Here is a 25,695-nt window from a genome sequence, read left to right as displayed (position 1 = left end):
AAAAAAAAAAAAAAAAAAAAAGGCCGGGCGTGGTGGCTCATGCCTGTAATCCAAGCACTTTGGAGGCCAAGGCGGGTGGATCACCTGAGGTTGGGAGTTCAAGACCAGCCTGACCAACATGGTGAAACCCTGTCTTTATAAAAAAAAAAAAAAAGAGTAAAGAATTAGAATCTTAATAGTATCCATCTCATAGGAGTGTGTAAAATAGTAGTTGTGTATGTAAAATATTCAGCACATAGTAGGCACGAAGGAATGACAGTTATTATTAAGATGCCTGCGAGAGCTATGCCCAGCCTATCATGGGAGGCCTTGACCTTTGGACTCAAAAGTGGCAGCATGTCCACACTACCATACACCCTTGTTACCAAGGAAGTGTCCACAGTTTGAAGGAGCTATATTAAAGCACCCCAAGTCAAGAGGACTAAACCAGATCTGGAACTCACTGACCTCCCCCCTCACCTCACTGCACCTCACTAGCCAGCTTCTTGTCAAGTGATTAGGCTGTCAACCAGCTTCTCTAGGATAAGGTTTCAGGTCAGCCGCGTGTATAAGACCAGTGCCAAGCCAGAAGCAGCAGAGACAACCGTGAATGGCAAGGAGGGGCCATCCGATCCCTGCTGCCACCTCCCGGAATGGAGCCCTAGGGAGCCCCTGTGCTGCCCTTGCCCTGGCAGGACTCACAGGTAAGACCCCTTTCTCCTCCCTCATCCCTTCCCCTCTCCCTCTCCTTCTCCCTTCTTGTTCTCCATTTAATTGGAGGCTTACAGAGAGCATCCCTGAGCAGTCAGTGCTCACTAGCCACAGCATGTCAGAACTGATAGAGATTCAGTCCAGCCCCCACCTTATGAAAAGGGAGGTGTGGCCCTGATGAGGGTACTGTGGCAGGGCTAAGACTTGAACCCAACACCTGTGTCACTCACCCAAGACTCACGTCCCCTTTGCCTTGCAGGCTGCCTCTGGTGGGATTTTGCAAATCCCCATAGTCAGAAAGTGGTTTTCTTCTTTGTCTGCTCCAGAATCTCTGGGATTCCCTGGAGCATAAATCCCTCTCTTTCCATGAGGACCCTGGGGCCCTCTTCCTGAGTAGGGATGACAGGCACATCTGACCTGAGGCATGGTCCAGATCGTTTACAGATTCCATGGTCTCTCCGCCCAGATGGCTTCCTCCTTGGGATGCTGTGAAGGCTTTGCCCAGGAGGGTGGGTCGGAGTAGGGGAGGCAATATCATGTTGGGTAGGATGTCTCAAAATGGGGTCCTCTACCCCCTGCTTCAGAGCTGCCACGGGGAATTTGTTCCTAATGCAAATTCCTAGGCCACACCCCAGACCTAAATCAGGATCTCTGGGGCTGAGGGCCGAGAATCTAGTCTGTAAACAAGCAGCCCAAGGGATCCTTAGCAATCCCTGAAGTCTGAGACTCGACTCTCTGGGCAGTGGAAGAGGCACAGCTTCAGATGTCAGACAAACGTAGGCACCAATCTCAGCTCCAGCACTTCAACTGTATGACTAGCTAAAGCCCCGGACACCTCAGGTCCCTGGTTTATGAAATGGGAATAATAATAGCAATGACTTGTAGCCTTATAAAGGGATCGAATCAGTCAGTGTCTCTAAAGCCCTCAGCACGGTATCTGGTGCAAGAAGCACCCAGCAAACACTAATGGGGGCCATGCAGACTAGAACATCCCATCCCTCAGGAGCCCCAGCAGAGCTACAGGAATGAGGATTCCACTTTTGACTTCTTCCTCTACTGGCCAGTGGCAAAGTACTGCTGGCTGCTAGGGGTGTGGGGAGGCTGAAGTGAACTGGGAAGAAGATTAGGGACTACTGGCCTCAGAGCAGCTACTACCTGTGCCCACCACTGTGGCTTCCCCTCCTCCCCAAGCTTAACTACAGAAAGTTCTAGAGCCCTGCCTGCAACATGGGCTTTTGACCTGAGTCTACATCCATCTATTCTATTTCCCATGGATGGCTAAGAACTGCCCCTCTTATCAAATCATCAGGCTGAGGCCAGGATTTTGAGACCAGCCTAGGCAACATAGACCCCCATCTCTACAAAAAATAAAAAATTGGGCCAGGCGCAATGGCTCATGCCTACAACCCCATCACTTTGGGAGGCCCAGGCAGGTGGATCACGAGGTCAGGAGTTCAAGACCAGCCTGGCCAAAATAGTGAAACCCCCGTCTCTACTAAAAATATAAAAAATTAGCCAGGTATGGTGGTGGACGCCTGTAATCCCAGCTACTTGGGAAGCTGAGGCAGGAGAATTGCTTGAACCTGGGAGGCAGAGGTTGCAGTGAGCCAAGATCATGCCATTGCACTGCAGCCCAGCAACAATATTAGACTTCATCTCAAAAAAATTAATTAAAAATAAAAAATTAGCTGAGTATGGTGATGAACGCCTATAGTCCCGGCTACTCAGAAGGCTGAAGGTGGGAGGGTCACTTGAGTCCAAGGGGTCAAGACGGCAGTGAGCCTGGATTGCACCTCTGCACTCCAGCCCAGGTAACAGAGTGAGATCCTGTTTCAAAAAAAAATTGGGGAAAACAGGTGTCTGAGCCTCGGTTTCCTCATCTATACAGTGCAGATACCACTACCAGCTCTGCCTGCCCATGGGAAGGAGGGGAAGGAGAGGGGCAGGAGGAAGATTGCAAAATCCAAGGGATGGGAATGTGACCTGCCTTTATAGGCCAAATTCACACAGCTTAAGTATGGCAGCACCCAGGCTTCTCCCTTTCTAAAGCCCCTCCTGGGTGCTGAGGAGCCCCTGGGGGCCAGGCCAGACATTACTCAATCTGCCTCCTCTGGCCTGTCTCCTGCAGCCTCTCCGCTGCACTGAAGCCCAGAACTGTGAAGCAGCCTCTCTCCTTGGACCTCCTCTGGCCCTAAAGGGACTGGGCGGAGCCTTCCAAGACCATGGTTGGACTGAAGCCTTCAGACGTGCCTCCCACCATGGCTGTGAAGTTCCTGGGGGCAGGCACAGCAGCCTGTTTTGCTGACCTCCTCACCTTTCCACTGGACACAGCTAAGGTCCGCCTGCAGGTAGGTGCCCTTTGGCCAAGGGTCACTGATCGCGTAGAAGGAGGAACTAGTTCTCCCCATGCTATGTGCCCACATGCCCTTCCTCACTCGGAACCCTGACAAAGACTCTCACTCCACTGCTTATGACCCCTCCTGGCCTCTTCCCGTCACCATTCACCAGGACAAAAAAATCTAAATTCTTTGCATGATGTAACAGGGTCCTTTATGGCCTATGCCCTACTTTGTAAACCATACAATGTGAGGTAAAAGGAAGGAATTAATGCTGGGTGCGGTGGCTTATGCCTGTAATCCCAGCACTTTGGGAGGCCAAGGTGGTTGGATCAGGAAGTCAGGAGTTCGAGACCAGCCTGACCAACATGGTGAAACCTCATCTCTACTAAAAATGCAAAAAATATTAGCCAGGCGTGGTGGCACATGCCTGTAATCCCAGTTACTCGGGAGGCTGAGGCAGGAGAATCGCTTGAACCTGGGAGGCGGAGGTTGCAGTAAGCCAAGATCACACCGTTGCACTCCAGACTGGGCAACAGAGTGAAACTGTCTCAAAAAAAAAAGAAAAAATAAAATAAAGAAGGAATTAACTGTGTGACCTTGGCAAGCCACAAAGCACTTCTAAAATTGGAAAAACAATCTGTCCCTCTGATTTGCTCTGAAGATCAAACACCAAACCATGTGTAAAATGCTGCTCTGTGAACAGTAAATGCTGCCCAGCATTTTCACTGTGATATGAAGGCTGTGATCAGCGTGGTTGTTCTCAGGCCCTGCCCAGGCAGGCCCAGCTCCAGCAGGGTTCTTGTGCACACAGCTCCCTCTTGCCCTCCCATCCAAGTCCTTGCCCCCTGCTGTTGTCCCTCAGATCCAGGGGGAGAACCAGGCAGCCCAGGCAGCCCGGCTTGTGCAGTACCGTGGCGTGCTGGGCACCATCCTGACCATGGTACGGACCGAGGGCCCCTGCAGCCCCTACAATGGGCTGGTTGCCGGCCTGCAGCGCCAGATGAGCTTTGCCTCCATCCGCATCGGCCTCTACGACTCCGTCAAGCAGTTCTACACTCCCAAAGGCTCAGACAGTGAGTGCCCGGGTCGCTGAACACCAAAGGGATGGCCGAAAGTGTGTGGGTCAGGAGACCAGGGAAGTCCAGACTTGGAGGCAGAGCCAGGGGCAGGGGGATGTTGGTACCGGACGCTCATAAGGAGACTCTGAGTGGCCATCAAGGAAGCTGCAAGGGCAGCCCCTGGAGAACAGCTTATCCCAGAGAACTGCTCAGTAGGGGACACTGGCCACTCTCTCTGCCTGTCCCAGACTCCAGCGTCACTACCCGGATTTTGGCGGGCTGCACGACAGGAGCCATGGCGGTGACCTGTGCCCAGCCCACAGACGTGGTGAAGGTCCGATTTCAGGCCAGCATACACCTTGGGCCTGGGAGTGACAGAAAATACAGCGGGACTATGGACGCCTACAGAACCATCGCCAGGGAGGAAGGAGTCAGGGGCCTGTGGAAAGGTAAGTTTGGACTCCTGGTGCAGGCGGCCCTAGGCAGAACTTTCCCTCCCCTCTGGCTGGGGCAGGGACCAGCTAGGAGGGGATTCCCACTATGGCATGTTCCAGCGATTCTAGAAGAACCTCCCAATTAAAGATACCTCACTGACCTGCCACAGCCCTGCGAACTCAGTTCATTTTACCAGACCTTTGCCATGTGCAGGTTGCTGTGAACAAGACAGAAATAAACTTTTTTTTTTTTGAGACAGAGTCTGGCTCTGTTGCCCAGGCTGGAGTGCTATGGTGCGGTCTCAGCTCACTGCAACCTCTCCCTCCTGGGTTCAAGCAATTCTCCTGCCTCAGCCTCCCAAGTAGCTGGGATTACAGGCGCCCACCACCATGCCTGGCTACTTTTTGTATTTTTAGTAGAGATGGGGTTTCACCATGTTGGCCAGTCTGGTCTCAAACTCCTGACCTCCTGATCCGCCCGCCTCGGCCTCCCAAAGTGCTGGGATTACAGGCATGAACCACCACACCCAGCCAGAAATGAATTTAAGACACCTCCACACGCCCAGGGCATGAGGACAACAGAGGAGATAAGTCAAGACGCAGCCATACCACAGGCAGGATGTGCTAGGGGTCGCCCCAGAGGTGGAGCTCCAGAGGCAGGCTCTGTAGAGAAGGTGACACCTAAACTGGGCCTGGAAGACTGAGCGGGCTCTAGGTGTGTGGAGGCAGAAAGGGAGGGGCCCTTAAGCAGGGCCCAGAGGAAAAAGAGGAGCATCCGGAAAGCAGAGCTGTGAGGAGTGGGCGCAGGGAGATGCAATGAGAAAGGGCTTCCTTGGGAGTAAAGCTGGAGGCTTCCCTACATGACCACATGGCAGCCACCATGATGAACGCAGGACTCTCTCCCACATGTGGACCAGAGGTTGCATGAATGCTTATAGAAGAAACTGACCCAGGGAAGTTTAAGGGCAGGACACCTCTTAAGTGAGGGCTCTTCACTCACTTGTTGGGTGCCCTTCAGAGCTCGTCCCCTTATCTGTGAAGCCAGGGGTTTGGTCCTGACACTTTCCTAGGGCCCTGCTGGCAACACCACATTCTGTCACTGTTCCAAGAGCTCAGCCTCCCGCAGAATGACTTTCTTTTCTGGCTACAGCTGGGTCTCGGGGAGGCATATTTTAATTTTGACAGCTATTGCAGATTACCCTCCAAAATGTGGCCAAATGAACACAAGTGGGCCTCTCTGTTCTCTGCCTCTAAGATGGACATGGACAGTCTGAGAGTTGTTAACCCTAGAAAGGAAAGTGTGGAATCTGCTCAGCTAGGGTGGGCTTTTCTGGCTGAGACCATTGGAATGAGGCACTATGGCCCCCAAACTGGGGCCCGTGGCCTTGCAGCCAGGGCGTCCATTTCTACCATTTCCCATTCATCCATCCCTACCGCCTTCTTAACAGGAACTTGGCCCAATATCATGAGGAATGCCATTGTCAACTGTGCTGAGATGGTGACCTACGACGTCCTCAAGGAGAAGCTACTGGAGTCTCACCTGCTCACCGGTGAGGTTCTGAGCTCCAGGCAGGCAGCCCTCCCTCAGCAGGGAGGGAACCCAGAACTCCATGGAGTGGGCACCAGCCAGAGGCAACTGGGCTTTAGTAGGAGCAGAGAGAGGAGGAGTGCCCAGTAAAAAGTGCCTGGTACATTGTGGTGACAAGCAGGAAAGATGCCTGGGCTGGGAGGCAGGAGACCTGGGTGCCAGTCCCAGCACCGCCTCTCACTATGTAGCTTTGAGCAGGGGTCTCTCACCTTCTCTCACTTCAGTTTCCTCAAACAGGCTGCATGACCTTCCACCTCTGGATCAGCGCAGGCCTAGTTTGCCAGTACTTGCCAAGAGCTTAGCCCAGGGCACTGTAAACATATGGAAAATACTGTCCCATGCTCAGGGAGTTCACGGTTGAGTTGGGGACAAACAGTGAATACATATGGACAGAACACAAGTGCACTCCTTGATATTCGCTCATCCTTCCCTCTGCAGACAATTTCCCCTGCCACTTTGTCTCTGCCTTTGGAGCCGGCTTCTGTGCCACAGTGGTGGCCTCCCCAGTGGACGTGGTAAAGACCCGGTATATGAACTCACCTCCAGGCCAGTACCTCAGCCCCGTCGACTGTATGATAAAGACGGTGGCCCAGGAGGGCCCCACAGCCTTCTACAAAGGGTGAGCCTCCTCCCGCCTCCAGCACTCCCTCCCAGAGAACAGGGGCTTCTTTCTTTTCTAATGTGGCTACCATGGGTCAAGCTGGGACATAGCAGTGAAGAGCACAGATGTAAATGCCACAAAGGAGAAGTCTAAAAAACCGTGCAAGTAAAAGAAAGAAAGTGAACTATACCTGATGTGGAGAGTTAGGGAAGCCTGCCTGAGAACAAGCATTCTAGGAATAGGTAAAAGTACTGCCTTCTCCAAAGGAAGTTAACAATCCTGAGACCTCCCCAACCTCCTGGCATGGCCATTGAGCACCACACTGGCCACAGCCAGTGCCTTAACACTGTCCCCACACGCTCCATGTTTTCTTGCTTCCACGCCTTTGCACTTCTCCCACTGCACGGAATGCCTCATCATCTACAGGCTTGCTTGCTTTCTTTCTTTCCTTTTTGAGAAGGAGTTTTGCTCTTGTTGCCCAGGCTGGAGTGCAATGGTGCGATCTCAGCTCACCGCAGCCTCAGCCTCTCGAGTAGCTGGGATTACAGGCATGTGCCACCACACCTGACTAATTTTTGTATTTTTGGTAGAGACAGGGTTTCTCCATGTTGGTCATGCTGGCCTCAAACTCCCAGCCTCAGGTGATTCTCCCGCCTCGACCTCCCAAAGTGCTTGGATTACAGCCACTGTGCCCGGCCTACAGGCTTTCAATCTTAGCCATCCTTCAAGACCAGTTCAAATGCCACCTCCTCCGTAACACTCTCAGGTGTAAACACTTTCCTCCTTCCTGGGAACTTCTGCAATGCCATTTGACACCATTTTTATGGTATTTATCACCTCCTGCCTTGTGTTATAGTATTGGTAAGCTTAAATTATTCCTCAGGCAAAGGGCAAGTTCCCGAAAGTCAAAGTGGCTCAGCTGTCTTAATCTCCCACAGTCCCTTGCACAAAGCAAGCACTCGATAATGCAGGTTGTGTATGATTATCACGACAGCTACATAACTCTATATTAGGCCTCGTGCCGAGCACTTTACACAAGTTATCCCATCAACCCCTTGAACTGGGTAGTATTGTCCACATTACCTAAGGGTAAGGCTGAATGACAGAAAAGTTAAGTAATTTATCCAAGATCACAAGTTAAAATGGTGGAGCCATGGCTCAAACCCAGGCCATCAGATACCACACCCAATGGTGTTGTTTGTCCTACTGGTAAGCTCTTAGCTTGGCCCTCTCACCTCCCACTGCTGATGCCTTCAACAGAGTTTTCTGGTACCTGATGTTAGAATGGACCCAACAAGTGAACAAGAGCCACTATAGGTTCTCAGTTGCAATTGACAGACTGTTCTTCTGAAAAGTGCCTCTGTCATTACAGTCTTCAGCTGGAGCCACTTCTCTCAGTTACTGCTTTCACTTGTCCAGCATTTCCGGATCATCTCGTATGTGCCAGGCCCTGGGTTATGCTTTCCTCAAAAAGCAGCAGATAAGTTGGTGATATTTACTGAGCATTTACTGCTGCTGGGTCCTGTGCTGACATTAATTCATTTAATCTCCACAACTAACTCTACAAGGCAGATACTGTTATTTTCTCATTTTACAGATGAGGAAACTGAGGCTTACAAAGATTAAGTAATATGTCCAGATTATACAGCTAGAAACTGGGAGAGCTTGGATTTGAACCCATGTCTGACTGGACTCTAGAGTTTACATTTGTTGTCACAGTGCTCTAGTCCCTGTGAGGGTCAGGAAAACCCATGGCATGAGTTTATGGTGCCCAAGGTGAGTCCTCCAGAGGAAAGAGCAACCAGCCAGGCAAAGAAGAGAGGAGGGGACAGTCCAGGCAGAGGGAGCAAGAGGAGCAAAGAGGGCTGGCATCGCCAGGGAACGTGACTAGCTGAATCTGGTGGAAGCAAAGGGGCTCAGGAGGTGGTTAGTGGAGGGACAGGCTAAGAGGAGGGCAGGGGCCAGCCTGTGGGCTTCTCCCTGAGTTGGTGAGCCACAGGTGACGTGGGGACACTCTCCTTGCAGTGCCATTATAGCACAGCCAGGCTGTCTAGAGACGAGCCAAATCTGGTGCCACACTGTCTTCATCCTGCAAAGCCCAAGCTTCTCCATGTCCTGGCAGGGGGCCATGTTAGGGCGGGCCACCGGGATGTAACTGAGCCCAGAAACACTCAGCAGCAAGGGGGAGTCAGGTCAGACAGCGCATCTGAGCCGCATCTCTGACACTTACGAGCCACTGGTCTTTGGATGAGCTCTTAACCTCCCTGGGCCTCAGTTTGTGAAAAGGAACCTGGCAGCAACATGGCTGCCTTATAGAACTGTGAGAATTTGCTGCCTGACACAGTAACCTGGCTCAAAATGTGAGTTTTTTTCTTTCTCTGACTCCAACTTCTGCTTAAATCCCCTCAGCAGAAAAAGGGAAAAAAAAAAAAAAAAAACAGAGAGACTGAAAGGATTTCAGAAAGCACTTGTGATGGACAGAAGTCTAGGCCCTCTGGCACTCCCACTGTGTCCCGGGAGGGCACACGCGTCTGCTGTGGTCTCCTAGCACTCCAGCTGATGCATTGGTTGTTTTTCTCATCAGATTTACACCCGCCTTTTTGCGTTTGGGATCCTGGAACGTGGTGATGTTCGTAACTTATGAGCAGCTGCAACGGGCCCTGATGTTATGGGAATCTCCGTTTTGAACAAGACAAGAAGGCCACTGGTAGCTGACATATCCAAAACCATTTGAGAATGGAAGAAAACAGTGGATCCACGCCCACATGGACACAGACCCACACATGTTTACAGAACTGTTGTTTACTTGTTGCTGATTCAAGAAACAGAAGTAGAAGAAGAGAAGGGATTCTGGTCTTCAGTGCTTTGCCTTGAGAAGACCTTTGTTTTGCACTGACAAGATGGAAAATAAATTATATTAATTTTTGAAACCCATTAGGCATGCCTAATATTTAGGCAAGAGAAAATAAAGCAAAATAGATCCATTTGGATAAAATGGAAGGTTGGAGACATGTATTCCCCAAGAAATCTGGTTAGACAATGAACGATAAGCAGGAAAGATGGCAAGCACGGGACAGGAGGGGCCCACGATACCGTGGGAGATCAGCCGAGGGACCTGGAGGGACGCCACCCAGCACCACAGAGCTGGTGACTGCAGCCGTCACACATGCATCATCAGCCTGTTTGTCATGTGTCTGCCTCATCGAGTCCTTTGGATTCTAAGAAGTGCAAGGAACAAGATAAAAAACTAAAGCCTGTGCCAAAGAAGCCCTGCTGGGCCAGTTCGAGGCTGGGATTCGTAAGTATTTGCTGACAATGTGGAAAAATCAAAAGGGCAGCCTCCCCTTTCCTATAAAATGGAGGGAGCAATCCCTTCCTTGTCCACCTCACCGGGGGTGTTACGACATGCAAGTGAGAAGCTGGGTATGAACGCACTTTATAAAAGCAAAAGCTCTGTGTCAATCTAACTACAAGGACAATGCCTTGGGAGAGATTTTGTCTGGACAGAGAGGAGATGCCAGGGAAGAAGGTTTTGAAAGATACAGTTGTCTAGAGGTGAGACCAAAGGATCCAGAGACTTGGGGACCAGAGGTGACAGTGGATGACACGAAGCCACAGGAGCCCTGCCCCCATGCAGCTCCTTCCCCCCGACCAGTGCTCAGTTGTGAGCACCTCAAAGGGTTGTAGGGCTTAGGGGAAAAGAAGTGGATTCCTGGCTAAGAACCTAAATAGGAGGACTCGGAATTTTGGGGAAATTATTATGACTCAATAAAGAAATTCACACCTTAGGTGTGGGAGTAAGAACAGCCACTTATCTGCCTTTTCTTTCTTGGAATTTTTCTTTCTCACTTCTATTTCCGGCTTTCTATTTGTCAGGGTGGGGCCATATCCAGCCCCACATGCCTACACTTCCTCTGCCCTCTCTCACTCCATTTAATTGCAGGCAAATTGATTTATTTTTTTAGGGCTCCAGCTTCTGCTTCTGCAAAAGGCAGGGTTGAACCAGATGACCTACTTCCAAGCTTAAGACTGTATGTCTTTCAAATTGATAATGGGGTCCCAAAATGCCAGCGTCTTTTTCTACTTCTTGACAGTCTCATGTAGCTCTGATTGCCAGGGCTGAGTTCAAACCTCACCCCACTCCACCCCACTCCACCCAACTAACCACCTATCCACAGGGAATCCTTGCACCTTGGTGTGCTACCAGAGAAGTGGGAATAACAATCCCTGCTTCACAGTCTTTTTGGGAGGGTTGACCTAAAACTCCTCGGAAAGCAGGCATGTGGCGTGCACCTGCTACCTGGGAGGCTGAGGCAAGAGGATTGCTTGAGCTCAGGAGTTCGAGACTACAGTGAGCCAAGACTGCACCTGTGAATAGTAACTGCACTCCAGCCTTGGCGACAGAGCAAGACGCCTTCTCTGAAACAAAACAAACAAAAAAATCATTGGAATACAGGAGGTGCTCAGTAAGTAATTTCCCTGCTTCCCTTCTCCTTGGGAAAAAGCAAATATCTGTTCATCCTCAGCACTTTCCTAAATTTAAATTATAACTTGAGATCAGTTATGTATATAAACTGGAGAGTTCATACAAAAGCAAAAAAAAATTTTTTTGATTTAATGTCTGGCTTCGTTTTCAAATAAAACCCATATTTTAAAAAGCTTCTGGCCAGGCTCAGTGAATCCTCCAACTTTGGGAGGCTGAAGCGGGTAGGTCACTTGAAGTCAGGAGTTCGAAAGCAGCCTGGCCAACATGGTGAAACCTCATCTCTACTAAAAATAAAAAATAAATAAATAAAAAATAATTTAGCTGGGCATGGTGGTGGGTACCTGTAATCCCAGCTGCTCAGGAGGCTGAGGCAGGAGAACCGCTTGAACCCGGGAGGTGGATGTTGCAGTGAGCTGAGACTGTGCCACTGCACTCTAGCCTAGGCGAGACTCTGTCTCAAAAAAAAAAAAATCACATTAATTACACATTACATTAAAAGTTTCCCTTTTTAGTCAGGCATGGTGGCACATGCCTGTGGTCCCAGCTACCCGGGAGACTCAGGTGGGAGGATCACTTGAGCCCAGGAGGCAGAGGTTGCGGTGAGCCAAGATCACACCACTGCACCCCAGGCTAGGTGACAGAGTGAGACCCTCTCTCAAAAAAAAGAAAAAAGTTGGCCGGGCGCGGTGGCTCACGCCTATAATCCCAGCACTTTGGGAGGCCGAGGCGGGTGGATCACAAGGTCAAGAGATCGAGACCATCCTGGTCAACATGGTGAAACCCCGTCTCTACCAAAAATACAAAAATTAGCTGGGCATGGTGGTGCACGCCTGTAGTCCCAGCTTCTCGGGAGGCTGAGGCAGGAGAATGGCTTGAACCCAGGAGGCGGAGGTTGCAGTGAGCCGAGATTGCGCCATTGCACTCCAGCCTGGGTAATAAGAGCGAAACTCCATCTCAAAAAAAAATTAAAAAAAGAAAAAAGTTTCTTTCTTTTGACTTGACTGACATGTGCAAATCACTCTCAAACTCCTGGTCTCAGTTTGTAAGTTTCTAGGTCCAGGAGCTATGTCTTCCATGAATTTCTATATAGCAATATTAACATGCTATCTACTCAGAGGATACTATTCAGGTGATGATTCTGAGACAGAGGGGATAAAACATTCTAAGAGATATTTTGACTGGGATCAGGAGCCTACTAACTACCAAGTTCAGCCTTTTTTTTTTTTTCATTTTTTTTTTGACAGGAGCCTTGCTCTGTCGCCAGGCTAGAGTGCAGTGGCACAATCTTGGCTCACTGCAACCTCTGTCTCCCAGGTTCAAGTGATTCTCCTGCCTCAGCCTCCTGAGTAGCTGGGATTATAGGCATGTGCCACTATGCCCAGCTAATTTTTGTATTTTTAGTAGAGACGGGATTTCACCATGTTGGCCAGGATGGTCTTGATCTCTTGACCTCATGACCTGCCCACCTCGGCCTCCCAAAACGCTGGGATTACAGGTGTGCACCAAGTCCAGCCTTTTGGAGAAAGAAAAACAAGATTGGTGAGTCTTGTGAAGTTTCTAGGGCAAAATACTAGATCTCTTTCCCCACTTCTTTTTTTTTTTTTGAGTCGAAGTCTTGCTGTGTTGTCCAGACTAGCTCAATCTCGGCTCACAGCAACATCTGCCATCCAGGTTCAAGTGATTCTCCTACCTCAGCCTCCTGAGTAGCTGGAACTACAGGTGCGCACCACAACACCCTGGCTGGTTTTTGTATTTTTAGTAGAAATGGGGTTTCTCTGTGTTGGCCAGGCTGGTCTTGAACTCCTGACTTCAAGTGATCCCCCCACCTTGGCCTCCCAAAGTGCTGGGATTACAGGCATGAGCCACTGCGCCCGGCCTCTTTCCCCACTTCTTAAAGGCAGAGATTCAACCAAATAGCCTAAAGCTCTTTACTTCTGTGATTCCAAAGACTGAGAGACAGTTTCTCCCAGGCTATAGTGTGAACACATTTTGAATGCTGGCCTCAATTTATGCTTCCAGGAAACCAGGGATGTAAATTCATGGGAGGTCAGCTGAGGCCAGCTTCTGAGTTCCGTGCACCCATTTCCCCACCACACTCCTAGAGACACCCACTTCCAGTCAAGTGATTCAAAAGAAACCTGCTTTTTCTCAAACTATTCTAGTATATCAGGCAAAAATGAGATAGCGACTCAGTCCCATTTGTGACATAATGGATAATTTACTTCGCAGAAATGTTCTAAGTAAGGGTAATATTTTTTTTAAGAATATTTTATTCAGGAGGAATGTACATTAAGTAAGGAAATTATTATATCTCTGTAGATGAGTTTGTTTCAGGGCACTTTGAAAACCACAGTGTGCTACACGAATGAAAATATTCATTGTACGTACGTTGTAAGCCATATATTATATGAGGTGCTGGGGTGAACAAAACCAGTTCTGTTCTCAAGGAGCTCAACTGGGGTGGAGGATGGTGGAGCAGGAAAGACAAACTGCAAACCATCAATCACCATACTGGGTGATCAAAGCTACAAATAGATGTGTGTACAAAGCACCCAAGAGCAGGTACACAGATGAGGGACATCTGACCTGGTCTGGGGGGTCAGAAAGGTTTTTGGAGGAAGACACCTCAAGGTCAAATAGGTATTATCCAGGTAAAGAAAGTTAAGTGAATGTTATTCTAGATAAAGGGAATGGTTCATGCAAAGGCCCAGAAACAAGATAAAAACGTTCAAGGTGCATCCAAGGGATTGTCAGCTGTCAGTATGGCTGGATTGCAGACTTAAAGATCTACTGGGTAGACTGAGGCAGGAGAATGACTTGAACTTAGGAGGCGGAAATTGTGGTGAGCCAAGATTGCGCCACTGCACTCCAGCCTGGGTGACAGAGTGAGACTCTGTCTGAAAAAAATAAGGCACTACTTTCCATTGTTTTACGTATATACCCAAGGTGCAAAGTGGAATCGCTTGGTATTGGTGATTCTATATTTAAATTTTTGAGGAACCATCATCCTGTCTTCCATGGCAGCTGGAACATGATCATTCCCAGCAGCAGTGTATAAGTGTTTCAGTTTCTTCACATCCTCTTCAACACTTATTTTTGGGTTTTTTTGATAGTAGCCATCCTAACAGGTGTAAGGTGGTCTCTCATGGTGGTTTTGATTAATGATTAGTGATGCCGTGGCTCTTTCACGTGGTTATTAGCTATCTGTGTATCTTCTTTGGAGAAATGTCTATTTAAGGCCTCTGCCTATTTTTGAATGAAAATTTAAGAATTATAATATTATGCAACTTGGATGAATCTCACATAGGGTTGAGTAAAAGACACAAAATAGTACATACAGTATAATTTCATTTATATAATGTTTAAGAACAGGTAAAACAAATATTTGGTGTTAAAAGTCAGGATACTGGTTATTCTTTGGGTGAATAGTGACTGACGGTAGACACAAAGGATCACTTCTGGGTGTTAGTAATGTTTCCTGATGCGTGTCCTCATTATACAGGGATGTTTGCTTTATAAAAGTTTATTATGCTGTATACTCAGGATTTGTGCACTCTTTTATATGTATTTTACTTCAATAAAAAGTTTACTTTAGGCTGGGAGCAGTGGCTCATACCTGCTGTAATCCCAGCACTTTAGGAGGCTAAGGCAGGGGGGTTGCTTTAGTCCAGGAGTTCGAGACCAGCCTGAGCAACATAGGGAGACTCTGTCTCTCCAAAAATTAGCCGGGTGTGGTGGTGCATGCCTCAGCTACTTGGGAGGCTGAAGTGGGAGGATCACTTGGGCCTGGGAGGTTGAGGCTGCAGTGAGCCATGACCACACCACTGCACTCCAGCCTGAGTAACAGAGCAATACTCTGTCTCAAATTTTTTTTTTAATTTTACTTTCAAAGTGTACTTAAATTGGGTATTGATTGTGTGTGTGTGTGTGTGTGTGTGTGTGTGTGTGTGTGTGTGTGTGTGTGTGTAGGGATGATAAGAAGTTGCTGGCCAAGCAAAGATCTTAAGAGTGTACCAGGCAAAGGGAACAAGTGGTCCACAGGCCCTAAAGTGAGAATGAGTTTGGCATGTCCAACGCACAGAAAGAAGGCCTGTGTGACTGGAGTGAAGTGAATGAGGAGATAAATGTGAGATCATTCATTAATCTGTTCATCAAATATGTAACAGCTGTGCCAGAGGCTGAGCAGTCAGAGGACAGCCACTTGTTTGGAAAGTTTGGCAGAGAGGAAGGAGTAAAAATAGACCTTGTAGAAGAGGTGGGCAAGCCCTAAGGATGGTTCATTTTAATTTACACACATGCAGTGGAAAGAAACACTGAAGAATAGGGAACAGACCGCAGAAGCAAGGTCCTGGAGAAAACAGCAGGGGATAGAATAATGGGTAAAAGTAGGAGAGATTACTCTGGAAGGAATATGAGAAACCTAGAAATAAAAGAGAGTCATGGCCAGGCAAGGTGGCTCACACCTGTAGTCCCAGCACTTCGGGAGGCCAAGGTGGGTGGATAGCTTGAGTTCAAGAGCAGCCTAGGCAACATGGTGAAACCCCATTTTACCAAAAAGAAAATAAAAAATTAGCCGAGCATGGTAGTGCACTTCTGTGGTCCCAGCTACTTGGGAGGTTGAAACAAGAGGATTACTTGAGGCCAGGAGGTCGAGGCTGCAGTGAGCCATGTTTGCGCCACTGTACTCTAGCCTGGGCAACAGAATGAGAGCCAATCTAATAAAAAAGAGAGAGAGAGAATCATAAAGGCAAACATTTTGAAATGAAGAGAAGTAAAAGAGATTCTACAATCATTTCAGTGAAGTTTGAGGATTGGTCACATGTGAAGGAAGCTTAGTGGGCCTGGAGAGTTATTTATTAAAAAGGTAATCTTGAAAGTCTTTTTTCCCCTAAGATGTAGAATAATGAAGAAACTTGGAACTGCTGATGCACCCCTGACACTTTTCTCTGTTCTATGCCATGCAGAGCTGTTGGGAGCTCTTACCATGGTGCTGCCCGAACATTCTGAAGTGTAATGTGCCAGGCTTCCTGCGGGCTCACCACAGGCCTTTGAACCGTAGACACAGTGTTCCACATCCAGCACAACCACCCGCAGGGCAAGCCACCAGCCAACATGTGACAGGGCCTTGAAAATTCACAGAAGAAATATACAAAGCATGTTGTTCTCTACATGTCCACAATCAGTGATGACACAGAGATATTAATAAACATGTTAAGAAAGAGGAATAAAACTACTATGAGGTACTATTACAGTTGAGACCATCTCATGCTGTACCTTTACCACCTATTGGATATAAAATAGAGGGCCTGTGGATAACACCATTTTCAAGTCACACCAGGATTGTGGAGGACATTCTCAACAACGAGAAAAGTTATAATTCATTGCCCAGTTTTACGGAAGCTGATTTTCTAAGGTTTCCTGGCATAAAAAGATACCAGTACATTGATGTTATGAGTCAGTGTAGATTGCCAAAAGTTTTTCTTTTCGACATTTGACCAGTGGTCACCTATTGATCATCTTTCATCAATGTTGTCAGTAGAAACTGCCATAGACACATTGTGGATGATGTAGACTGGTCAGATCACAAAAATGACATAAAGATATGCGCTTTGCCTGAGAAATACACTATCAATAAGATCTGACAAAAATTTTATTCTCTTGAAGGTTTATAATAATTGAGTACAAGGTGATTAGATGATTACTTGAAACTCTGTAAGATCTTCCTTCCTTCTTTCCTTTCTTTCTTCCTTTCTTCCTTCCTTCCTTCCTTCCTTCCTCCCTTCCTCCCTTCCCCCCTTCCTCCCTTCCTCCCTTCCCCCCTTCCTCCCTTCTTTCCTTTCGTCACCCAGGCTGTGTACAGTGGCATGATCTCGGCTCACTGCAACCTCCAACTCCCAGGTTCAAGTGATTCACCTGCCTCAGCCTCCTCAGTAGCTGGGATTACAGGCACCCACCACCACGCCCAACTAATTTTTGTATTTTTAGTAGAGATGTGTTTCATCATGATGGCCAGGCTGGTCTCTAACTCCTAACTTCAAGTGACTCACCCACCTCTGCCTCCCAAAATGCTAGGATTACAAATGTGAGCCACTGCGCCTAACCATTATTTCTTTCAATAGGTGACATACTAATGTTGCAGAGCTTGCAAATGCTCTTAGGATAGACTTAGGCTTGCTTAAGAATGTTTCCATGTATAGCCATTTTGGCTTTGCCCATATAAGTAATACATTTGGATCAGGCTGCTCTGCTTGTGGAATAGCCATTCTTTTTTGTTGTTGTTTATTTTTTGGCTGTTTTTTTGTTTCATTTTTGAGACAGAGTCTCACTCTGTCGCCCAGTCTGGAGTGCAGTAGCATGATCTTGGCTCACGCAACCTCTACCTCCCAGGTTCAAGCTATTCTCCTACCTCAGCTTCCTGAGTAGCAAGGATTACAGGTACACACCACCACACCTGGCTAATTTTTGTATTTTTAGTAGAGATGCAGTTTCACCATGTTGGCCAGGCTGGTTTCCTGACCTCAAGTGATCCACCCACCTCTGCCTCAAAAGTGCTGGGATTACAGGTGTAAGCCACTGTGCCCAGCTGTAATAGCCATTTTTTATTCCTTTACTTAATAAAGTTGCTTTCATTAAATAATTAATTAATTAATTTTAATCAACTTCATTCATCATGGTACAATGTTAAACTTTTTTAGAGATGTGGGGTCTCACTATGTTGTCCAGGCTGAACTCAACCTCCTGGGCTCAAGTGATATTCCTGTCTCAGCCTCCTCAGTAGTTGGGACAATAGGTGTGAGCCACTGTGCCCAGCTTCTTTTCATAGACTCTCTATGGAAAAATAGAATTTGTTTCCATCTTGGTAGCAATGATTACTGCATACCTTCTCCTCTGAGTATCGAGAAGGCAAAAGGCAAAGAGTAGAACTCCAAAGACAAGTCGAGGGAAGAGGATCAGCAGGCTTCTAATCAAACACAGTTGCTTTGCCAGGAACATCAGCAAAGGGAACCAAAGGAAAAATACCTGCTAAAGGTGAAAAAGCACTCTGCCCAAAGAAGGAGGCAGAGTACAGGGACAACCCCAAACCTCAGAAGAAGAAACCAATCCCTTCATTAGCCTCTAAACTGCCACCTATTAATCGGATTCACTGGGACATTCTGCAGGCCTGGTGCCAACAATTAAAGGCAGAGGCACACAAGCCTTTGGTGCCAGAAATAAGCTTCTGTGTGCCTTTGCCTACCCAAATCTAAAGGATTTTCCTAGCACAGCAAGAAGCCAGAATCCAGAAATCACTACCAAAAAAAGTCAAAGGTGGACCAAGAGGAAACATCCCTGCAAAGCTCTGGGGAGATGCATCCTCCTGAAGTGGCTCTTCCCCCCAAGGAGAGGTTGCCTGCCCTAGAGGAGTCGGCTGCTCTTCTTGAGGACGCTAATACAGTTGTGGTGACAACTTCTGCCCCAGAAGCTTTGTTGGTCTCCTGGGCCAGAACTGCAGCCAGGGTGAGGATGCCAGAGGCAGAGGACTCTCCGCAAGAGACCCATGGTGTCAGGCGGTGTGTGGTCCATGGGAATAGTCTCCCTGCAGACACAGATGGTTGGGTTCACCTTCAGTTTCATGCCGGACAAGCCTGAAACTGAGTAGTTCAGGTGATCCTCGCACCTCACCCTCCTGAGTAGTTGGGACCACAGGCATGCACCACCATGCCCAGCTAAATTTTTTAAAATTGTTTGTAGAGATGGGGTTTGGTTCCAAGCCTTTACTGTTGTGAACAGTGCAGCAATAAACATACATGTGCATGCTTCTTTATAATAGAATGATTTATAATCCTTTGGTTATATACTCAGTAATGGGATTGCTGAGTCAAATGGTATTTCTATTTCTAGATCCTTGAGGAATTTCCACACTGTCTTCCAAAATGGTTGAATTAATTTACACTCCCACCAACAGTGTAAAAGCATTTCTATTTCTCCATATCCTCTCCAGCATCTATTGTCTCCTGATTTATTTTTTTTATTTTTATTTTTATTTTTTTGAGATGGAGTCTCACTCTGTGGCCCAGGCAGGAATGCAGTGGCACAATCTCAGCTCACTGCAACCTCTGCCTCCCGGGTCCCAGTTCAAGCAACTCTCCTACCTCAGCCTCCCAAGTAGCTGGGATTACAGGCACGAGCTACCATACCCAGCTAATTTTTGTATTTTTTAGTAGAGGCAGAGTTTCACCATGTTGGCCAGTCTGGTCTTGAACTCCTGATCTCATGATCTGCCCGCCTCAGCCTCCCAAAGTGCTGGGATTACAGGCATGAGCCACTGTGCCTGGTCATGATGTTTTAATGATGGCCATTCTAACTGGCATGAGGTGGTATCTCAATGTGGTTTTGATTTGCATTTCTCTAATGACCGGTGATGATTAGCTTTTTTTCATATGTTTTTTGGCTGCATGAATGTCTTCTTTTGAAAAGTGTCTGTTCATATCCTTTGCACACTTTTTGATGGGGTTGTTTTTTTCTTGTAAATTTGTTTAAGTTCTCTGTAGATTGTGGATATTAGCCCTTTGTCAGATGGGTAGATTGCAAAAATTTTTGACCATTCTGTTGGTTGCCGGTTCACTCTATTGACAGTTTGTTTTGCTGTGCAGAAGCTCTTAAGTTTAATTAGATCCCATTTGTCTATTTTGGCTTTTGTTGCCATTGCTTTTGGTGTTTTAGTCATGAAGTCCTTGCCCGTGCCTATGTCCTGAATGGTATTGCCTAAGTTTTCTTCTAGAGTTTTTATGGTGTTAGGTCTCATGTTTAAATCTTTAATCCATCTGGAGTTAATTTTTGTATAAGGTGTAAGGAAGGGATCCAGTTTCAGCTTTCTGCATATGGCTAGCTAGTTTTCCCAACACCATTTTTAAAATAGGGAATCCTTTTCCCATTGCTTGTTTTTGTCGGGGTTGTCAAAGATCAGATGGTTGTAGTTGTGTGGCTTTCTTTCTGAGGCCTCTGTTCTGTTCCATTGGTCTATATCTCTGCTTTTGTTTTTTGGTACCAATACCATGCTGCGGCTTGTTCGTTTGTTTGTTTTTGAGACAGTCTTGCCCTGTTGCCCAGGCTGGAGTGCAGTGGTGCAATCTCGGCTTACTGCAGCCTCCACCTCCTGGGTTCAAGCAATTCTCTGCCTCAGTCTCCCAAGTAGCTGGGATTACAGGTGCCTGCCACCATGCCTGGCTAATTTCTCTCTCTCTCTCTCTATATATATATATATATGTGTGTGTGTGTGTGTGTGTGTGTGTGTGTGTGTGTGTATATATATATATATATTTTTTTTTTAGACGGAGTTTCGCTCTTGTTATCCAGGCTGGAGTGCAATGGCGAGATCTTGGCTCACTGCAACCTCTGCCTCCTGGGTTCAAGCAATTTTCCTGCCTCAGCCTCCCAAGTAGCTGGGACTACAGGCACACGCCACCATGCCCAGCTAATTTTTTGTATTTTTAGTAGAGACAGGGTTTCACCATGTTGACCAGGATGGTCTCAATCTCTTGACCTTGTGATCCACCCACCTCAGACTCCCAAAGTGCTGGGATTACAGGCATGAGCCACCGTGCCCAGCTAATTTATGTATTTTTAGTAGAGACGGGTTTTCACCATCTTGGCCAGGCTGAGTCTTGAACTCCTGACCTCATGATCCACCCACCTCAGCCTCCCAAAGTGCTGGGATTACAGGCGTGAGCCACCTTGCCCAGCCTACCATGCTGTTTTGATTATAGTAGCCTTGTAACATAGTTTGAAGTCAGGTAGCATGCCTCCAGCTTTCTTTTTTGTTTTTTGTTTTTTGTTTTGCTTAGGATTGTCTTGGCTATGCAGGCTCTCTTTTGGTTCCATATGAAGCTTAAGGTGGTTTTTTCCAATTCTATGAAGAAAGTCATTGGTAGCTTGATGGGGATAGCATTGAATCTATAAATTAATTTGGGCAGTATGGCCATTTTCACAATATTGATTCTTCCTAACCATGAGCATGGAATGTTTCTCCATCTATTTGTGTCCTTTCTTATTTCCTGGAGCAGTAGTTTGTAGTTCTCCTTGAAGAGGTCCTTCACATCCCTTGTTAGTTGTATTCCTAGATAGTTTATTCTCTTTGTAACAATTGTGAATGGGAGTTCACTCATGATTTGTCTCTCTGTCTATTATTGGTGTTTAGGAATGCTTGTCATTTTTGCACATTGTATTGTTTTGCACATTTTGTATCCTGAGGCTTTGCTGAAATTGCTTATCAGCTTAAGGAGATTTTGGGTTGAGACAATGGAGTTTTCTAAATATACAATCATGTCATCTACAAACAGGAACAATTTGACATCCTCTCTTCCTATATGAATACCCTTTATTTCTCTTGCGTGATGGCCCTAGCCAGAACTTCCAATACAATATTGAATAGGAGTGGTAAGAGAGGGCACCCTTGTCTTGTGCCGGTTTTCAAAGGGAATGCTTCCAGTTTTTGCCCATTCAGTATGATATTGGCTGTGGGTTTGTCATAAATAACTCTTATTATTTTGAGATACGATCCATCGATCCCTAGTTTATTGAGAGTTTTTAGCATAAATAATTTCAAAGGTTGTCTTTGGTCATTAATTCCATTTAGTATCTTAAATGTTAATTAGAAGAATTGATATCACTTTTTAGATTTTTGGCATTATCTTCCTTAGGAAGTTTGTGCCATGTTATAATTTCGTTTAGTTCTTTTATAGTATAATTGTTTACTAGTTTAAAACTGTACCCTAAGTGACCAAATAAGATATCTGGCAAACAAAGAATTTGAGAATGTTATTACGTAAATACTTTTTCTGACTTTTTCTTCTTTATAAAACTACATGGAGCCAGGCACTACACATAGTAGCTAAGGCATGGTTTGTGCCTTAATCCCAGCTACTCAGGAGGGTGAGGTGGGAGGACTGCTTGAGTCCAGGAGTTCAAGGCTGCAATGAGCTATGATCACACCACTGCACTCTAGCCTGGGCAACAGAGTGAGACCCTATCTCTAAAAATAAAATAACAAAACAAACTATGTGCGGCTTAACTTCTATAAATATATGTCTTTCTTAAGACTGTTAATATAAGCATGTGTTCAATACTATGGCCTACATATAGGATTTAATATTTTTCACCAGGTTACCTGTGGCATAGTCAGTGCTGTATTTGGGGTAAGTGTAATATTTAGTTTTCTACTTTGTCTTACATGAAGTAAAAACTAAAAGTATGTTATAAATATTTGTCTAAGTCAGAAAACTAGGGTCGGACGCAGTGGCCCACACCTGTAATCCCAGCACTTTGGGAGGCCAAGGTGGGTGGATCACCTGAGGTCAGGAGTTCGAGACCAGCCTGACCGAAATGGTGAAACCCTGTCTCTACTAAAAATACAAAAATTAGCTGGGTGTGGTGGCAGGCATCTGTAATCCTAGCTACTCGGGAGCCTGAGGTAGGAGAATCCCTTGAACCTGGGAGGCAGAGGTTGCAATGAGCCAAGATCATGCCATTGCACTCCAGCATGGGCGACAAAAGCAAAACTCCGTCTCAAAAAAAAAGAGAGAGAAAACTAGGCTTGGTGTGATGGCTCACACCTGTAATCCCAGCACTTTGGGGCTTTGGGAAGCTGAGGTGGGTGCACCACTTGAGGCCAGGAGTTTGAGACCAGCCTGGCCAACATGGTGAAACCCCATCTCTACTAAAAATACGAACAATTAGCCCAGTGTGGTGGTGTGTACCTGTAATCCCAGCTACTTGGGAGGCTATGGCAGGGAGGCAGAGGTTGCAGTGAGCCAAGATCTTGCCACTGCACTTCAGGATAAGCGACAGAGCACAACTCTGTCTCAAAGAAAAAAAAGAAAGAAAGAAAGAAAGAAAACTAATATATCAAAATAATTTTTAGTTTGATTCACTCACTTATTCCTCCAATAATTGTTATTGAATTATTATATATTACTACTGCTTTTTAGTACATACCTTCTACAATTTTTTTTTTGAGACGGAGTTTCGCTCTTGTTACCCAGGCTGGAGTGCAATGGCACGATCTCGGCTCACCACAACCTCCGCCTCCTGGGTTCAGGCAATTCTCCTGCCTCAACCTCCTGAGTAGCTGGGATTACAGGCACGCGCCACCATGCCCAGCTAATGTTTTGTATTTTTAGTAGAGACGGGGTTTCACCATGTTGACCAGGATGGCCTCGATCTCTTGACCTGGTGATCCACCCGCCTTGGCCTCCCAAAGTGCTGGGATTACAGGCTTGAGCCACCGTGCCCGGCCGACCTTCTACAATTTTTAAACCGAAGAGTTAAATACTTAATTTGATCAGCGTTCTTTAAACTCATTTTCATTTGCATTGTTTTATAACTATAGTTATTATTCATGTATTAGCATTCTGAGCCTACTGTAATGATGCGTACCTTAACAAATAACTGACTATTTCTAATGGTTGGCAGTGAACTCAGTTTTTCTTGAATTTAGAGCTTAAAATATGGGAGTAATTTGCTGCTATATTTCCTTTGAGAGATAATGAAGGAAAAACAGAATCTAATAACAATTACAGATTTTAGGGAAAGCACTGAAAAACCATATGATCAATTCTGGCTTCTTATGTAAACATGGAGAGATTGCCAGCTGAAGATCTGTCATGCTCTAAGAAGTTAAGGAGAATTTGCATTTTTAGAACTGTGAGCAAAATGAGAACTACTGCCATGTTTGTGCTTTATGAATTTAGCTTTATTTTACTCACACAATTCATGGGAAAAAAAATGCATCTTTTAACTCAGTGTTTTTCCAATTCAACTTTTAAAATACAGGATGTGGGGCGGCCTTGGTGGCTCACGCCTGTAATCCCAGCACTTGGGGAGGCCAAGGCGGGTGGATCCAAAAAAAAAAAAAAAAAATTCTCTTGCTTGAAAAAAAGAGAAAAAAAAAAAAAAAAAAAAAAAGGGAGAGTTAGAGACCAACCTAGCCAACATGGTGACACTCCGTCTCTACTAAAAATACAAATATTAGCTGGGTGTGGTGGTGTGCCTGTAGTCCCAGCTACTCGGGAGCTAAGGCAGGAGAATCACTTGAACCTAGGAGATTGAGGTTGCAGTAAGCAGAGATTGCACCACTGCACTCAGCCTGGTGACAGAGCGAGACTCCATCTCAAAAAAAAAAAAATGGATGTGTTACTTACCAAGGAAAATTCATTTACAATGTTTAATTACTTGACAAACATTTCAAGTAATTCCATCTGGCTTTGTGTCACCATTTCCCCACCCACCTTTTTTTAGAAACCAAAACCAAGAAGAACAAACATCAAAATAGACATGGAAATAAACAAATATATGGTTCAATTTCATCTCCTAAGTGTTTTTTTTTTTTCAATTTTTGAATTTTTATTTTTATTTTTGAGATGGAGTCTCCCTCTGTTACCAGGCTGGAGTGCAGTGTCGCAATCTTGGCTCACTGCAACCACTGCCTCCTGGGTTCAAGCAATTCTCCTGCCTCAGCTTCTAGAGTAGCTGGGACTACATGCGCGCACCACCATGTCCAGCTTAATTTTTGTATTTTTAGTAGACACAGGGTTTCACCATGTTGGCAAGGATGGTCTCAATCTCTTGACCTCATGATCCGCCCACCTCAGACTCCCAAAGTGCTGGTATTACAGGTATTTTTTATTTTTATTTTTTGAGACAGGGCCTCCCTGTCACCCAGGCTGGAGTGCAGTGGCACAACCATGGCTCACTGCAGCCTCAACCTCCCAGGCTCAGGTGATCCTCCACCTCAGCCTCCCAAATAGCTGCGATTACAGGCGTGAGCCACCATGCCCCCTCTCATCTGATAAGTGGATTTAAAGAAATTGTTTCATGCCAATTTAAATAATGTATGGTCATCAAATTTATTTGATTTCTTTTAAAAAATGCAATCAGATAATTGTGTGCTTGTTTGATGAGGAGAGGAAAATTAATATAGCCAATCTACTCAACATTTTTAGCAGAAATTATCAGAGACTAAGGAAATGTTTAAGTTTTTCTCATGTTGGTTTTAATTACCTGATGTTTTCAGTTTTCATTCTTGTGTCTTTTTTCAGTGTTTCAAATAGTTTGTATTTAAAGATTTTAAAGTTCCAAAACTGTAAGCAAAGTGGATTGTTTCCTGGGATGATGTTAAAATTACACAACAAAATGTATGAAACTTTGTCAATTTGTAATATTTACAAATAAACGTGTGTGTGTGTGTGCGTGCACACACAATTCAATGAAATAGATATGAAACGTTTACTTTTTTTTTGAGACAGTTTTGCTGTTGCCCAGGCTGGAGTGCAATGGCACAATCTCAGCTCACTGCAACCTCTGCCTCCTGGGTTCAAGTGATTCTCCTGCCTCAGCCTCCCAAGTAGCTGAGACTACAGGCACCCACCAGCATGCCCAGCTAATTTTTGTATGTTTAGTAGAGATGCGGTTTCACCATGTTGGCCAGGCTGGTCTTGAACTCCTAACCTCAGGTGATCCGCC

The 25,695-nt window shown here is 46.2% G+C and overlaps 1 protein-coding gene and 1 pseudogene across 3 annotated transcripts; both read left to right on the top strand.

Annotated features, from left to right (window-relative positions):
- Positions 1-157: 157 nt before the first annotated feature.
- UCP3 (uncoupling protein 3) lies at positions 158-16,415 on the top strand. Of its 3 annotated transcripts, none has more exons than XM_032259039.1 (7): positions 158-683; positions 2,819-3,038; positions 3,892-4,102; positions 4,336-4,536; positions 5,970-6,071; positions 6,548-6,728; positions 16,096-16,415. In XM_032259039.1, exons 2-7 carry the CDS (start codon positions 2,913-2,915, stop codon positions 16,208-16,210), a joined length of 936 nt encoding a protein of 311 aa, XP_032114930.1. In that variant the 5' UTR covers positions 158-683; positions 2,819-2,912; the 3' UTR covers positions 16,211-16,415. The 3 variants fall into 3 exon arrangements, with proteins under 3 accessions (XP_032114930.1, XP_032114929.1, XP_032114931.1); XM_032259038.1 differs by lacking the exon at positions 16,096-16,415 and adding an exon at positions 10,676-11,099; XM_032259040.1 differs by lacking the exon at positions 16,096-16,415 and adding an exon at positions 9,295-10,516 and having other exon boundaries at positions 163-683.
- On the top strand, positions 16,366-18,928 carry LOC116536990 (annotated as a pseudogene).
- Positions 18,929-25,695: the final 6,767 nt, after the last annotated feature.

The sequence above is a fragment of the Sapajus apella genome, unplaced genomic scaffold (assembly GCF_009761245.1).
Source record: "Sapajus apella isolate SASKATOON/1434 unplaced genomic scaffold, GSC_monkey_1.0 scaffold106, whole genome shotgun sequence".
Classification (NCBI taxonomy): domain Eukaryota; kingdom Metazoa; phylum Chordata; class Mammalia; order Primates; family Cebidae; genus Sapajus; species Sapajus apella.
This window is presented reverse-complemented; position numbering and strand designations above follow the sequence as displayed.

Coding starts and splice junctions, on each gene's coding strand:
- UCP3 (XM_032259038.1), top strand. CDS start 2,913: ATGGTTGGACTGAAGCCTTCAGACGTGCCTCCCACCATGGCTGTGAAG. Junction 4,103..4,335: donor CACTCCCAAAGGCTCAGACA/GTGAGTGCCCGG, acceptor TGCCTGTCCCAG/ACTCCAGCGTCACTACCCGG. Junction 6,729..10,675: donor CCCACAGCCTTCTACAAAGG/GTGAGCCTCCTC, acceptor TTATTTTTTTAG/GGCTCCAGCTTCTGCTTCTG.